The sequence below is a fragment of the Adiantum capillus-veneris genome, chromosome 14 (genome assembly GCF_014529385.1).
Source record: "Adiantum capillus-veneris isolate H3 chromosome 14, ASM1452938v2, whole genome shotgun sequence".
Taxonomy (NCBI): Eukaryota; Viridiplantae; Streptophyta; class Polypodiopsida; order Polypodiales; family Pteridaceae; genus Adiantum; species Adiantum capillus-veneris.
The window spans coordinates 29841458-29858414 of record NC_140944.1 but is presented as its reverse complement, the minus strand read 5'-3'; the positions used below and the strand labels follow the sequence as shown (position 1 = coordinate 29858414).

At 43.9% G+C, this 16957-nt stretch overlaps 1 protein-coding gene across 1 annotated transcript in view; it reads left to right on the top strand.

Annotated features, from left to right (window-relative positions):
- The window catches only part of LOC147442152 (U3 ribonucleoprotein (Utp) family protein), a 39726-nt gene extending 36107 nt beyond the window's left edge, over window positions 1–3619 (top strand). The window contains exons 5-8 of the mRNA XM_086528438.1: window positions 1100–1450; window positions 1528–2643; window positions 2968–3099; window positions 3181–3619. Of these exons, the coding sequence (XP_086384564.1) occupies window positions 1100–1450; window positions 1528–2643; window positions 2968–3099; window positions 3181–3411 (1830 nt within the window). The 3' untranslated portion in view covers window positions 3412–3619. The remainder of the gene's footprint in view (window positions 1–1099; window positions 1451–1527; window positions 2644–2967; window positions 3100–3180) is intronic.
- The last annotated feature ends 13338 nt before the right edge of the window (window positions 3620–16957 follow it).

Here is a 16957-nt window from a genome sequence, read left to right as displayed (position 1 = left end):
CCCTTTCACATGGCCTCTCCAGTGGCTATAGCCCGCCTCCCTCTCAACATGAAGTTCTTGATTACCAACAAGAGGATATCAATACTTGAAGTTGAAGTGAAGGAGTGGATTCTAAAGATGGAGGAATGGAAAAGGGAGAAGAAGAACCTATGCGAAAGGATTTCTCGCGTTGAAGAGCAAGCGGCTTCACAAGAAGCCATAATCCGAACTCTCCAAGGTAAACTTCTTGCAGCAAAAAGTGGGCGGCTCGAAGAAGGGGAAATTCAGCCATCCATGATGGAAGAATTGAATACCATGACAAAAGAAATACGTGTCATTGCACAGTGTACTATGAGATTCGGGGCCGTTTCCACTGCTTATTCAGAGAGGGTTTCGGTCCTTTCTCTAGGGTCATGAGTTATGAGGATCAGAGATGTCTTGGGCTATATCTACTTGAGTTACACAGATATAGAGGCACTTTACTGGGGAGAGCTAGAGAGAGACAGTCCCAGAGACAGATTACAGATTTCTTTTCACTAGATATGGGATAGCCAGAGGAGCAGCCATCACTGAAGAGCTCGGCCCACACTCATTCGACCACTACCGGCACTCTCATCAACCGAGCACTGGAGCTACGGAGATCCAGACGGCCACGATTGAGGAGAGGGGCTACACAGCATTGACGGAGACTACAACAGAGGATTCGAGCCATACTCTCTCGACATCCAGAGTGCAGATGAGGATGGATTCTAGTAGTTGTAGTATTTTTGTTCTAGTCTTTTTGTACCCAGACATAGTACCAGATTCACAATTTTGTAACAGTTTCGTCTCATAGGTCATTTGGCCTTTTGAAGACGTTAATATAACATTTCATCTCTCTCTCTCTCTCTCTCTCTCTCTCTCTCTCTCTCTCTCTCTCTCTCTCTCTCTCTCGCACATGCGCACTCTCACAAAAGGGTGCAAGGTTGTGAAATGAGGGGAGTATTGCAGGTTGTTGATTGAGCCGGGTAGCTTTATGATTGGAGATGCTCATTTGCATCAGTTATGCTTTTGTCTCGACGTAATTTGGACTTCTTACTTGGTTTTCTGAAAGGAGCCCTTGCTTTGTTTGGGTGTACAGGAACGAATGACATTAAAGCACAAAAACACATCGAAGTGGGCAAAGAGGATCATCAAAAGGGGCTTGAAAGCCACAGAGGATGGGAGCAGGGAGGCCCTGGCAGAGCAACTTCGCACTCACTCAGCACTCACGAGAAAAATTCAATCAACTGATAATACTGGCTTAAGTGATGATAGCTCAGATGAAATGGACACAGATTCATGCTCAGATGATGAAAAGAGTGGACCTTCTTTGCCAACAAAGGCAAAATCAAAATTGCTGGCAAAAGCTAAGGTGGAGACTTTGAAAGTGCTGGAAGGTGATGCTGAGGCTGAGATTCCAACGACTGGATTATTCTCCTTGCCTTTTATGGTATGTCTAGCTGCTTATTGTCTACCAGCATGGTCAATTTGTCTGGAGGATAATGTTTCAATGAATAATGTGAACAGGCACGTGCAATAGAAAAGAAACGCAAGCAAGCGCAGAGTGAAGCCATTGCCGTGTTAGAGCAGCTGGAGCAGCTCGAGTATAATAATAGTACAGAAGATCTTGGTTTTGAAGTGGAGAGGGAAGCTGTGACAAAGGGATCCGCAGGAAGACTTGCTTTTGGTGATATGGCCAGGTCAATCTCCAATGAAGAGCCTGACATGCTTGTGGAGGATGGAAGTAGCAGTGATGAAGACCTATATGAAGAAGATCGAGGCATCCCGGCAGCTGGGAAAACCCCTGTTAATCCAATGAAAAGAAAGGCTGAGAGCAGCGAAAACCTTAAGGTACGTAAACGTTTAGAAAAACGAGGAGACAAGCTTCGGGTGACTGAGGAAGCTTGGACTGATGGTGATCTCCATAAAGCAGCTGCTTTAACAGTCTCAACTGAACAAGGACATGATCTTCATTACAAAGTGGACGTGCCCCTTGAAATCTCTGAAGCAAGGGGCACTAATGTTATGGCTCATAATCCTTGGCTTTACGGAGCATCGAGTGAAAATGGAACATTGGGTGAAAATGGAAGCATCACCAAAAAGGGGGCAGGTGTGGGAAGGACTGGTATGAAGCAAGACAATCCCGGACCTCTCATAACTACTGCATCTCTTGAGGTAGTAAACATAGCTGGTGGCAAGAAAAAAGTGGACAAGGAAATGAAGATGCCTCAGATTTGTGTGATATCTGATACTATTATCGAAGAGAATGGGGAACAAGTGACTTTGAGCAGCAGCACTAGTGAAGAGGAGGATGATGAGGGGCTGAAGGAACCAGGTTTTCGCCTTTCATCAGAAAATGCGTCACAGGCGGAGCTGATTCAGAGGGCTTTTGCAGGAGATGATGTCGAAGCTGATTTCGAGCATATGAAAAGTGAGGCTTTGAATGAAGAGGTTCCATTGGGTGAAGCTGCTCTCAACTTACCAGGATGGGGTCAGTGGACTGATGTACAAAAGAAAAGGGGACCGCCTCTATGGATGGTGAAGCAACAGGAGGAGCTAGAACGGAAGCGAGAGCAAGCCTTGAACAAGCGAAAGGATTCCAAGTTGAAGCATGTGATCATAAGTGAGAGGATGGACAAGAAGGTAATTTTTTTAAAAAAATGCATTTGTGAGCAGTCTCTTCATTCATGTCACATTTGCACACACATGTTTTTGTTCTGTAGCACTATGTTCCCCCCAAACCTGCACTTGTATCTCTACATGCTTTGGCAACACGATCGGCTGGTCGTCTTTTGTGCATGTGATTTGTTTGTCATGTTTGCGCTTGTGAGCTCGCATGTATTTCAAAAGTCTTTTGCATGCGGCACATACACACAAACCTGAGAGAATGTGAAGGCCTTGGGTATATTGGTTTAAAGGTGAACAGGTTTTTGATATGATGCCTTATTTATGATGTGCTTTGGACAGGCTGAAAAGTTTGTGGCTCCCACACTGCCCTTTCCTTTCAAGTCAAGGGATGTTTTTGAGAGGAGTAATAGGATGCCCCTAGGGCGTGAGTTCAATTCAGATCAAGCTTTTCGAGACATGATCCGCCCTGCAGTAAGTGTGAGAGTTTGTTGGCTTATATGTTTGAGGAATGGGTTGTGAGTATTCATGATTTATTTGGTTGATCTATCACAGGTTGTTAAAGATGCCGGTGTAATTATTGCTCCCATTGAGTACAAGATGTCAGAGGCCAAAGCCGGTGACTCAAATTCACCTCTTGAAGACAAAAAGGGAAGTCAGAAGAGGGCAAAGGTTTCCATGGCAGGGGCCAAAAGAAAGAGCGACAAGAGGTCAAATGGTTTTGTTTCTGAAGATAAGAAGGACAACAAGAGGGCAAATGGTTTTAAAGCAAAAAGAAAACACTAAACAAACCCAAATGCTGCAACCCCCCTCCCCCCCCCCCCCCCCCCCCCCCCCCCCGCGGGCGGTGGCCCCCCAAAACCCCAATTTTGCACAAGCAGGTGTGGGTAAAGAGCATTCACATGAGCTACTTGTACAGCGGAATCTTCCTTTTTTTGCCTTTGCTTGTAAACTGAAGTTATCAAGGTCTATCCTACTTTGTGCTGGTGTATTACCTTGTTTTTTTGCCATGTCACTTGTCAATGCACTAACGGAATTGTCAATCCACACTTACGCAAGTCTGGAAAAATGAAATCCCTTGGGACACAGCGGTACACAGCGTCTGCATATTGACCGTGTTTACAGAGTGTCTGCTCGATAATATACCTGATCGATTGGAACCAAAGAGATTTGAGGGGATTTAACGTAGGAAGAGTGTAGGCAAAAAACATTGAGACATTCAAGATCTGTAGGTGAAGTGATGTTTAGCAACACAAATTTGGAAAGTGGCAATTGATATATAAATGCAATCAATCAAGTCTGAAGGAATGCAATTAGCAAGTAGTTGTTAATTGGTGTAATACATGCTCAAGAAATGACTAATTGAACCATTAATGTACGGTAATTAAGTATTGCTAGTTGGTTCCATTTGCATCTTTCTTAGATGTATAGTTCAATTTTCTAAGGCATACTCTGAAGCTTGCTTCAATGGAAATGCATAGGTTTGGGTAGAGTTTCGCCATTGGCTTTGACATGGTGGGTGGAATGTGGGGAGTCTTTCCTTGGTTGAATGTTCTAGCATTGAGTGCTTTGATCACGACATCCTTCCAAATGAGTTGACCCTTGTGCAAATCATTGGTAAGACCAGGCTTGGATATCCTAGGCAACATTGCTAGCACCCCTTTTCTCACTTTCTTAAAACAAGGTGATATTTTGTGGTGTTTGTAGGGTGGCATTCCTCTGTTGAGCCATGTGGTGTCATAAATTTGAATAGTTTTGACCTATATTTTCATTGTAGAGGGGTATCATGGAGGCAATTTTGTCCGTTTGTGCAAGACTTTGGTTACACTCATTTTTGCGAAACATGCACTTTGTAATCTTTGTGGATTGTGCTATACATCACTCTTTAGTGTTGCGTAACTCTTGCATCAAGTGAAGTCATTGGCTGTATCTGACAATGATGATGTTTTTCGCATGTTGTTTACTGAGATCAAATTGGATAAAGACAAACCACCCACTATGAGCTTACATGATTCCAAGATGTGTTGGTTAAAAAGGGCTTTTGGAACATTGTGTAGGGTCTTTATATATGTCCACCTTTTGTGGATACAAGATCAGTTGAAGATCTGTGGAGGATGTTGAAGGTTTTAGTAGTCTTGTGTTAAGAGTTGTTTTGACCATTGCTAAGCAAGCTCATTAGGATGATAGAGATGTGTAGCCTCATGTCTCAAATGCCTTCATTACACTCTATTAAATGTTCTATTTGCTCCCAATATATGCTTAGAGAAAACAACATATTACCTTGGGGTAATGAAATTGGTTGGTAAAAGATTGCAACAACACCGCAACTAAATTGAAAACATTAAAGTAAACTTGAAAAGGCATTCAAGTTAAGACACACTGAGGAGTAGAGCTTTCGTCACAGAGATATTGACCCCTCAATAGATGCCTCTTGTGGTGGTACTTTTTATCTTGATCAACAACTATGGTTACAACTGATTTGTGAGCTCGTGCGTATGGTATGACCATAGCTTGCACCTTAGACTTCATGTTTATAAGACCTTGGAACAATGTACAAATGGAAGCAACTTTTGCAAGTATTCTCTCGAAGGTGAGAAACTGCAAATAAAAGCTTTCATAGAACTAGTCTTGCTTAGTGGGCGTTGCTATAGAACATCTATAGAACATAACAGGACATACGCAGATTGACATTAGGCATCTACCACGAATTGATCAGCAACAACAGTAGCTTAGCTTGGGACTTGCTGAGCATTGGGAAGAAGCAAGTTGTGTCCTGTAGCACTCACTATACAACAAAGGGCTACTAAAGGGGGTGATTGAATCGAGCAAAGGGTTGCAGCTTGATCATTCTACTTAAACCCTACTCCTTAATCAACTTTGGTAGTTGTTTGCAGATTTCCATTCAACCTGGTCATATCGACCATTTAGTCTCTAGACTGGGAATCTTTGAGACACCCATCTTACTCTAAATCAAGCATATTCAATTTTAGATTTTTTCTTGTAGAACATGAGAGAGAGAGAGAGAGAGAGAGAGAGAGAGAGAGAGAGAGAGAGAGAGTGTTACACGTTGTCATAGTTTGAGGGAGCAAGGAGTCTTGGTTGTCGATCACAGAACTTGGTGCAAAGCAAGGAGTCTTGGTTGTCGATCACAGAATGTGGTTGCAAAACATCTCTGAGGAGGAGAACGCTAGGATAAAGAGTCGTCCTCGTGCTACATAACGGTTATGGAGAGGAGATTGTTGGGCTGAAATATATAAGATGCATTGCCAAACAAGGCCATATATAGATTGACATCAACCACATAGAAATAAAGTGAGAAAAGAAGTGCGTGTCTGATTGATATATAGATACAATGAGCGAGATCGAGTATGTACTAGTGAGGAAAACATGTAGCTAAACTAAACTTTCAACAAACTATAAAAATTAAATTGCACTATTGACCTAATAATCATGTATGGGTGTCCTCCAATTGTGCAAGCCGGAGGACAATGCTTGTGTCAAGCTACATAAAAGAAATGTGAATAGTTAAACATTTCGTCTTGCAATGAAGCGTAAATGCTAAATATATAGTGCACGTCATACATAAGTACCATACAAAAGTATCATGGAGAGTTCGTATTGTGATCTCTCAAGAAGTTATAAGAAACAAAAGCCATGTCCTACCCTACATGTAGGCTTTATGTATTGACCAAGCACATGCATAAGCATGGGGAAGCCATGCCCTACATTGAAGGCTTTATGTGTTGACCAAGCAAATGCATAGGTGGATGTAGATAACGGAACTTGTAGTGTTGTCGAGTTGGAGTCATGGTTGTGTATTCGAAATGTCCACTGTTGTGAATTTATGTGCTTTTTGTTGCACTCCCCTGTAGTATGCTCAAATTTTTTGCCCTTGTCACTATAGATGGCGGTACAAACAAGCAATATCAGCCTAGTCACTGAACTCCACATGTGTTGTCAAGTTTAATGCCCACACTCACATTTGAGAGTGCTACATGAAGTAATTTGTGTATCCTATTGACTTGGTACGAATCCTTGTTTTGAGTGCATGTATTTGTCCAATTAGAAAGAAAACTCTTTGCCTTGACACTGTCGTAGGAGGAGCATGTAGGGAATATGGTTGTCGAGTGATGACATGCGTGGTTGTCGAGTGATGAACATCATGGTGAATGTATTGGTTGCCATAAGAAATATGCAAAAAAGTCTATGCATTTACACATGGCCTTTGAGTTCTCATTGTGGGCTACTGTCTATGGTTGACGTGTAGCTAATAGGAATTGTTCCCTCGACTTGTCATTTCTTTGTGGAGACAAAACTTGTGAGGCTTATATGACATTAATCAGCCATGAATCTTTAGTTTCTGGTGCAATCTGAGAGAGAGACAAAGAGAGCTTTCTCGACGCTGAAGGTAGTAGCCGACACCTCAATCAAAGAGGAGCTTGGAGCGATACTTCTCGTGGCCTTGTGTTGACGTTTTGAGAAGCCTTAGATCAACATCATTATAGACTATTGAAAAGCATGCACGTCTTGCTCGAAAAGTGTATGTTTGTGACCTTTTATTAATGACGTCCTAGATTTGGCCAAGCGGTCGCATCTTAGGGCTAATGACCCACTATGGTAAGAGTGAGATGAGCTGAAGCTGATGGACTTCTAAACTGTTGCTTTCTACCGCTACATGTCATCACGCTTCAAAACACAAGGAAGCTGTGTTGCTCATGAGTCCTAGAAATCTTTACGGTTCTTAGAGCCGAGTCCCTCCCGTATTAGTGGGGTTAGTGGGTGCAAGACTCACCCTTGGGTCGCACCATAGGGGTAGCAAAATCCTTATGTGAAAATAAGGAGGAAGCAAAGAACATACAATGTATTTGATTGGAAGCAAACTCTCTAGAAAGAAGGAGAAGAAAAGCTCCCCGTAACATTAGCTTATGACGTTGCTTTTTCAAAGTACTAGTAGGGGTAATTTTTTATTTTTTTATTTCTATGCCTACCTTTCAGGACTTTCCTAATCTAGAGAAAACATTTCCCCCATTCCCCCCACTCTTCTTGGGTGCGACTTAGCCCTTAGGTACCTTCAATTTCAACTTTGCAAACATGCTTCCCTTATGGGCTCCGATGACTTTTCAACTACCATGAGTTCCAACTCGCTCAAGCATGCTTTCCTTGTGTTCAAAGGCTGAGATAGTTATTGCCTTGTGCTGATCTCATATGGTGATGCACATCCACATACATGGCTCATGTTGGACCTTCACAGTGGGTTCTTGTTGGTTTCTGTATTTAGTACACCAAGCCGACAAAATGCTTAGATGATGACTGCAACTTGAATCAATCAACCTTGAGTATCTCAGCATCAACATAGTAAGGTGTAGGGAATGGTCGTGCAGTGACCATTCCCTGAAATAACGGGCGACCGACGGAGGCCGGGAGCCATGGCGGGAGCACGTTTTTTAGGGAATGGTCACTGCACGACCATTCCCGGCCGTCACAAGTTGGGGGGAGGGGGCAAACTAGTGTGCACTGCTGAGGTGGGCTGCACTGTGTAGCTGCTGACGTTCGTACAATGTTGTGTAATTCCACCTGCATAGTGTAGCTGCTGCAAACACGCATTCCAATTGCTTGCATGGCAGACGCTGATTGGCTCTCACTGTTTCGGATTCCCAGTGCTGACATGTTGCGTGCATGGCTGTCACCCTGTCGCTTTCACCATTCCGCTGCAAACGTGTCAGAAGGGCACACAATTCCCAAGGTTGACATTCCTTCACTTCATTGGATGCTCAAGCAAGAATTCCAGCTGCTGACCTGTCGACGATCCGTCGGCTGCAGACTTGGATTATGGCCACTAATTGCAGAGGGTTGGACGGCCCATATTGCCAGCCCCCCGACCCTTGACTGTGACGGCTATGTCAATGTCGATCATGTGTATATTGCAACTTCTACCATCATGCCAACACATTAGCGTCTGCCATCATGTCTACCGTCAAGGTCGTGGGTCGGAGGGTTGTAAATCTTGACCCTTCATCCACTCATCTTTACTAGCCGGAATGCCATATTGCAACCGCTCGATGTTAAATAGCTCAGTAGGCGGAATATCAGGGATCACAAACAGTTTGCATGCCAATCGGCTGCCTCCAGCTCAGCATGCAAAATCACAAATGCAGGGAATTCTGCCAAGTCAGCCTACAAAACTGATCGCCTGCCTACCAGTGCCTGGGTTTGACCTCCTGAACCGGTGGCCCTCCTCCCCACAACCATTGACGGCCAAGAATGGTCCACAGCATCACCACTACTTGTGTGGTGTTTATCTTTTGTCAACTTAGCCCCATGCTCAAGCTCATTTTGCAGATTTCTGATTCTCCCTCTGTCAGCAGGGACAGAAAGCCCATGGAAGGTGAAAGGTAATGCATACTTTTGAGTTTCTCCTCGTCTGTAATGTTTCTTTTAGGAGGAAGAACCACATAAAGTCTAGTAAGCAAACTTTTGACAAAATACTCAGGGAGTTAGCACCTTAAGATTACTTTGTAATTACTTCAAAGAGTCACGCGCCATATCCCACCATCAGATGTTCAAAAGGTCCCATGGACTTGGTCACCGACTCCATTGTTTACGTGGTCACCCAGGACTGCAAAACCACGAGGCTAACACTCACCATATATAGTCATCTTCTATACACAAGAAGATCTAGAAATTTTCTAATGTAGGCCTTCTTCAGTGTTTTTCATACAATGCATAACATCATGAGCTTCTGCTCGGGAGGCACAACATACCTAGCTAGGTACGATTGGGGGCATAGGACCCCCCCCCCCCCCCCCCCCCCCCCCCCCCCCCCCCCCCCCCCCCCCCCCAAATCGTACCTAGCTAGGTATGTCGTGCCTCCCTCACAAAAGATCATGATGTTGAGGTAAGTCATAATGTGGGAATTGTTGTGAGAATCTGTCCAAAACTTCTTGTGTATTGCTGTCTATGCCATTGCTACAAATCCATCGCTGTTGCCCCTTCCCAGGAATCTTGCACCATTGCCACACCCGTTGTTTTGCCGCTTCCTGCTTCTCTCTCTTCGGGACGAGATTGATGATGATGAGCTTTGCTAATACTTTGTAAGAACATCGCCTTTGTTGATTGATGTGAGGTTGCTGGCAAGAAGGGAGCTATAATTTTCAAGACTGAATTAATACTAAATTATTAGCATTGGCATAACAAAGACTTTGTTTGCTTTTGAGCACTGTTTATTATGGATGTGTGATTGGGGTTCAACTAAATGGTCTAGATGATGCCAGACAGCCAACTCTAGGCTCAAGAATTCAAGGAAGGACATTAGGCTCACCAAGTAAACTAGTCTTGCTTGTGGGCCTTTGACGCACATAATCTGATAGATTTTGGAGCGCATGTGGTTAGTTGGTTAGCTGGTTGTGATTGTTGTCATCTGGATTTTGTTGTGGTGACTCGAGAAAATGAGTAGAACCAATTGATAGGCACCAATAATAGCTCAGCTTGGGACTTAATGAGCATTGGAAAGAAGTAAGTTGTGTCGCATAGTGCTTCATATAGGACATCAGGCTACTAAAGAGGGTAATTGAATAGAGCAAAAGGGTTGCAAGTTAACCTAGTTTGTAGTTGTTTGCAGATTGCACCATTCAATCTAGTAATATCGACCATTTAGTCTCTAAATCATGGAACCATCTTTGAGACACCCATCTTATCTCAATCAATCGTAGTCAATTTTCCTTTATTTCAATCTATAGGTTGAATTGCCAAACTATGCGAAAAGAAATGTATGTCTATTTGGTATATAGATACGACGATCGAAATTGAGCATGCACTCGTGAAGAAAACATATGGCTAAACTGAAGCTTTGACAAACTCAAAAAATAAAAAAACCATAAATAGAGGATAAAAATCATGTAGAATGCCATCCAGTTGTGCAAGCTGGAGGGCAATGTTTGATTCAAGCTACAAAGCAATGTGAATAGTTAAACATATCCTCTTGCAATGAAACATCACAAACTGAAACTGCAAAGTATACAGTGCACGTCATGCAGAGGTGCCATACCGACCTGATAATCATGTATGAATGCCATCCAATTGTGCAAGCCGGAGGACAATGTTTGATTCAAGCTACAAAGCAATGTGAATAGTTAAATATATCCTCTTGCAATGAAACATCACAAACTGAAACTGCAAAGTATACAGTGCACGTCAGAGGTGCCATACAAAACTATGGTGGAGAGTTGGCACTGTGGTCTCTCCAAAAATGATAAGAAACGAAGCCGTGCCCTGCCCCGTAGCATTTATGTGTTGCGCCAAGCAAACGCATAGTCATGTGATGCTGGATACAGATAACAAACCTTGTAGTGTTGTCGAGACGGAGTCGCGCTTGTGCAATTGAAACGTCCAATGTTGTGAATATATGTCCTCCTTGCCAAACAAAAAACACGCATTAAGAGATAAATACGCACCCTCTTTTTTACACTAAAAATCCATTTGAGCCCTGTCCCCCGTCCCCACTCCTCGGGACGCGTCACTTGTGACTATGACCAAAGCACCACCAAGCATGACACCTATCTCCAACAGATCGGCTAGCAATCTCACTGTGAATTCTCTTACCCATGTCAATGCCTCGTGTAAGGCCGTAGTTACATTTGGAGAGAATCCTTTCCTTTGCATTAAGTGTGCTTCCTTGCCAGAGCCATGTCGAGCATTTCATGCAGTCAAGGCGTTCGAAGTAATGACATTTTAGAAAGGAAGTCCATCAAGTACTTCTTGTACTTTCATGAGGGTGCCACATTTGGCATAGGAACTCACCAATGTACTCCTTAAATATGTGAATAGTGGGCTCAATGTGTATCTTGCTAATTTTGTAGGAATCCTTCTTTTTAGCATGGGCGTTTAGTCCAATCAAAAAATTATTATGCTTGTGTTGTGCAGCAAATGTTGCTTCTTTCTATGCACACCAAGATGCAAGCATAGGTGATTATATATGGAGAAATGCCCTCGCATTGCATCTGATAAAAACAGCGCATAGCTTCCTATCCCTACCCCTATTGGGAATACGATGAAATGCCCTCACTTTGCATTTGATGAAAACAACCCATAGCTTCCTGTCCTTGCCCTTGTTGGGAGTCTTCCAAATTGGCACATGCGTTCAAGATGCAAGCGTAGGTGATTACATCTAGACATGACCTTAATCATCGATTAAAATCTGACATCTTCTGTTTTAGTGGCACTAGAATAGACCTCTACCATGGGTTGATCACACAAAATATTTGATATTTGAGAGTGCTCATCACGGCGGCAAGCATCCGAAGTATGCTTGATGATTTACAAAATATAACTAGGATTTGAAAGCTATGCAGTACTCTTTTTTGGTTCTTCCCGGCTTGCTTTTGCACGAATAAACAACGCGGAAAAGAATTGGTGTGAATCTTGAGAATTAGGCATGGCTCATGGGGACTTGCTGCAATATATCATTTCCATAAACATTGAAGGATGAATCTACATGAGCTATACTTGGAGCGACATAATGCTGGCCATAACTAGTTGCGCCTTCAGAAACGAGCTGAGTATGGTAGTTGAAGCTGGACATACTGCCACTGGGTCTTATTCCACACAAAGTTGTTATGATTGCTACGCGGGGAAGGCGTAGGTATTCAGGCTTCACTGCAAAAGAAGGCCGATTCCAATATGCTACATCTCTCTCTCTCTCTCTCTCTCTCTCTCTCTCTCTCTCTCTCTCTCTCTCTCGCAAAGAGTGTATAGAGACAAACCTGCAGTCAAAGCTCCGAGCTGCTTCTCTGCGACCTGCTGATCGAACTGCTTCTGAGGAAAATTGAGCAGCGCAGAGTGCTTTTTTTATTTTACTCACTTGGTAGCTTTTTACGCGGCGTTTGTTTTCATTTAGAGCGTTCACGTTTAAATAAATAAATAAATCTAATGCCACGTGGTGGCTTCTGCATTCAGATACTAGAAAAAGAGCCTTTGGCTCACCAAGTAAAAAGCCACATCATCAACGTATGAAATGGAGCAAATTACGCCACGATCTGTGCGCGTCTCGTGAACCGTACAATGCCTAAGCTTACGAGATTCATATGCTTTTGTACATTGAGAGAGATCTATGAGAAGGAACTCCTACCAGTCAAACATGTTTTGAGTCAATGGAAGCATTATTTGCTCGGCACAAATTTTACACTATACACGTTGTCTCACGTCAACAAGGAGAAAACAAGCCCATAATTTAGGCTCAGTTTAGGAAATCATTTTTTGGCTTTCTAAAAGAAGCCTTAGTGTTGTGTTTGGTTAGGTAGACTTTCATTGTTTTCAGTGCCATGATGGAGATTTACCTTAAATATTAATTTCATTTTAAATATTAAATAAATCTTCCTTTTTCAGCTTTCATTTCACGTCCTTACACAGCTTGACTTCACTTGCATTCCATTATTTTAGAATGCTAAAGTGAAGCTTCACCTTGCATAATTCTAGTAAATTCTATACATATACATACATACGCACATACATATATTTATTTATTTTACACACACACACACACATATTTATATACTAACTAAATGAGCAAATCATGGTAAAGGGAAAAAAAAGGTGAAATAAGTGAGAACTTAATAATCTTGCAAATTTAAAAATTCGACTATTATTTTCGGTTTGCTTCTTTGCAAGGAGGAAATTCAGTCCCTTAATAAAAGAGATATTCTTGAACAATGCTTTACTTTATATAATGCTAGTTAAACTCAACCTAATAATTTTATCATTTTCTTGTTATTTTTGAAAGCCACCGTGATCCTTCACTCGTTTCTTAAAATTTTTACGACACACCGGAGGGCCAAGAAATAAAAAATTAACAAGGTGACAAGTGAAACGTTGGCCTGCTTAGTTATTAGGATAGACTAGAGTGTACATGATTGGTTTTGTGGAAGAAGCTCAAGTCGCATAATTTTGGAAGTTTATGCTTTCTCAAATATTTGCGGGTTTTCTTTTATGTAATGTCAAAATAGATATTGTCTTTACTTGTGGACCCTAATAACGTCTCTTCGCCATTGCCCAAGACGGAATCCCACGTTAATGCTTTGAAAAGCTCTTGCGATGCCTGCTTTTTTTTGGTTGGTGCCATGGGTTCTGATAAGAGGGGTAGACGAACAGCCAACAGGCAGGACATCCACGTTGCCTATCTCAAGCTCGCCTTCAGATGGCACCCTGATAAACAACAGTAGCACAACCACGATGTTGAGGACGCCGCCACGATCTTCCAACAAATAATGCACGCCTATGAAATCCTCTCTGACTCGCTCTAGTGTTTCTCTCACGCATCATGTGCAGCCCCCCCCCCCCCCCCCGCCCCCCCCCCCCGCCAATCCTTCAGCACGCTCAATAGGTGGAGGCTATGCCACCTACGAGGTCTACTTCATTGCATTATCGGTGAGGAAGCCGAGGGTGGGGAGGGATTTCTTCCTCTACTATGGCCACCTTCTACTGAACACTAAAGAATATTCCGACGATGATTTCTTCCATGTTTATGGTAATGTCTTTTCCAAACTGCAGGAACGAGAGCTGGACTTTGCAGCAGGTGCTAATGGCAATGGAATTCTTCCCCAACAGTGGCTCTCTGATCTGGGCTACCGCTCCATCCCACTGTCGCAAGTGCAGCAGTTCTACAACTATAGTAGTAGCTACTGGCTCTCCTTCTACAGCAACATGGACTTGGCGCTACGAGGCCGACGCCTCCACCAAGCCCGAGCCCACGATACGACGTTTCATCGAGCAGCTGGACAACCAGTGGACTCCCTCCGCAGCCCGCAAACGCTACAATCATCTGGACGTTCCTGGCTTTACCCAGTTTGTCGAATTGAATGAGTCATCAGTCAAGCAGTAGGGGACTTGTGGGTGTTGCCTCCTTCCTATGTTATGAAGGTTAGCCTAATGAGCCGCCACTTGTCATAATCTCGAGCATTGCCCACGAACGAATCCCACGGTCAAGAGCCTGTAGATTAACGTGTTAAAAAGCTCTTGCGGTGCTTGCTTTTTAATCACGATTTCTGTATGTGCACCTAATTTTTCGACGAGGGCTGCTCGTTATTACTGACACTACCAGGGCAAAGTCGGCATTCTTAGTGCTGCTAAACAATAGAGGCAGCTTATCGACATCGAATGCCAATTGGCAATTGACGAGCCTTCCTCCGAGGTTGGGATGGGGCTGATGGTATATCATTAATTGGTGCTCCAATAGGCCATTGCTTGTTGATACTATTGACAACACTGCTACAATACGATAAACTAGCCTTTTCCCACCGCCTTCGGCTCGAGTTGGCAATAGACAACATGAGCGCTCCTCGCCTGCTATCTACAGAGCGTCTCGTAGTGCGAGGTAGCATTGCATGTCTGGCGAAAGACAGAGGAGGAAGCAACAAACCTCTGTATTGGCATGGGAGGAAGTACCTGAAGGAGAACCAAAGATTTGCAAAATGAGCTTGAGCATGAGGCTAACAAAGTAAGCATTCATAGTCAATCTTCCTTGGGCTTTCTGAGGGAGAATCAAAGATCTGCAAAATGATCTTGAACATGAGCCTAAGTTGACAAAAGAGGAACACCATAGAAGCATTGGTAATTAGACATGATAGCATAAGTGAATGCAAAAACCGACACTATGAAAAACTAGTGTAGCAAAGATAATGAAGCAATAGTCAAGGGAAATTAGAGTATCATGTTGTGCTTGGCAATTCTTTGTTCGATAACTTTAATGATGCCCTTAAAAAAGCACAAAAGTGTGTACATTGGCACATGCCCCCCCAGATGAGAACTTCATGGATGCATCAGAGAGAACTTTAATGGCGCTGTTAGAATACAAAGTTAATATTAATTGAGCCACTCTAATGTATTGATGTCCGATGTCTGACCGTCCGTCCACCATGTGTACATGCCCTTATTCATTATATGTTTTATTCATTATACATATAATGAATAAGGAGCACCTCACTCACTACTTCCTCATGTTGCTCCACCGACACGGTCTCTTGCTCTTCCCCTTCCCCGCATGCATCGCACCGCGCACGCATGCACGCATCCGTGCACATGTGCACTCACAAGTGGTATCAAAGCTGTGGTCTTTTGTCCTGCTTCCTGACGCGCGTGCGTAGGCTTTTAGGCAAGCTCTCGGCAAAAACGGTGGAGCTCGATCATCGACGGTGGTAGATCCGGCACGGAGGAGTCGGATCGGAAGAGATCCGTGGAGCTCGGAACTTGGTGTACCGTGTGTGCAACCCCTCCAAGCCCGAGGTGGAATCTATGAGCGAAACCATGGCACCTCTATAAAAATAGAGATCTCTGCAAGAATAGAGAATCTTGGTGAGCTCTAGAGTTTGGGAGAAAGCTTGCAGGGGGATTGAAGAATCGGGCGCCCTGCAGACGGAGTGAGACAAGAACGGGAGCTTCTGAGCATGTGCAGAGGCACAATTGAAATTGAAGCTTTGAGGAGATATCTGCAGGTTGACACTCACGAGCAGAGGCAAAGGGGGGGAGTCGGGCTGCCTTCAACTTGCTTGGCATTTGAGTCCTGCTGCTCCCGGGTCTGCACTCGAGCTCTTTGATGCAATTCCCTTGCTTGTTCACTTTGTGAGGTGCTCAACATTTAGCCAATTGAGGCAGCCAGAGAACACACACACACACACACACACACACACACACACACACTTGATTTCCATCAAGACAAAGAGTCTCCGGTAGAGCATTGCCAAGCTTGACATTGAGCACCTTGGCAGAATCGGGCAGCGAGAGAGGGAAGCAGCAGGCAGTGCTGCTCAATCGAGCAGTTGTTAGAGGCAGGTGCAGCAGCAGGGAGTAGACCCAAGCTTGGTGGTGGTGTGTACCCCACACACACACACACACACACACACACACACACTCTTCCTCCCCCTATCGTCAAACTTGCCAGGCAGCGAGCTTTGCAGCTCGTCAGATTTGATAGATAGCCAGGCTCGACAGAGTGAAAGTTTTATTTTATTTTATTTTACTTACATACCCATTGTGTGCAAGCCCTTGCTCCCACGGGGTTCTAGACAACCCCCAAAACCACACCCCCCCCCCCCCCCCCCCCCCCCCCCCCCCCCGACTCTTCGACCACCCCTCTCCTACCAAACCCCCGGATCTCGACTCCCCACTACGGCTTGGCAACATCTTGAGAGAGAGTGAGAGCGAGCGAGTGAGGAGAGACAACTTGAGAGAGATTGAGAGCAAGTGCCAAAGAGATAGCAAGCGTGAGAGAGAGATAGTGAGCGAGTGAGTCAGAAGTGAGATAGAGCCTGCCTCTTTTTTCGTGCGATCACGCACACATGCAGAT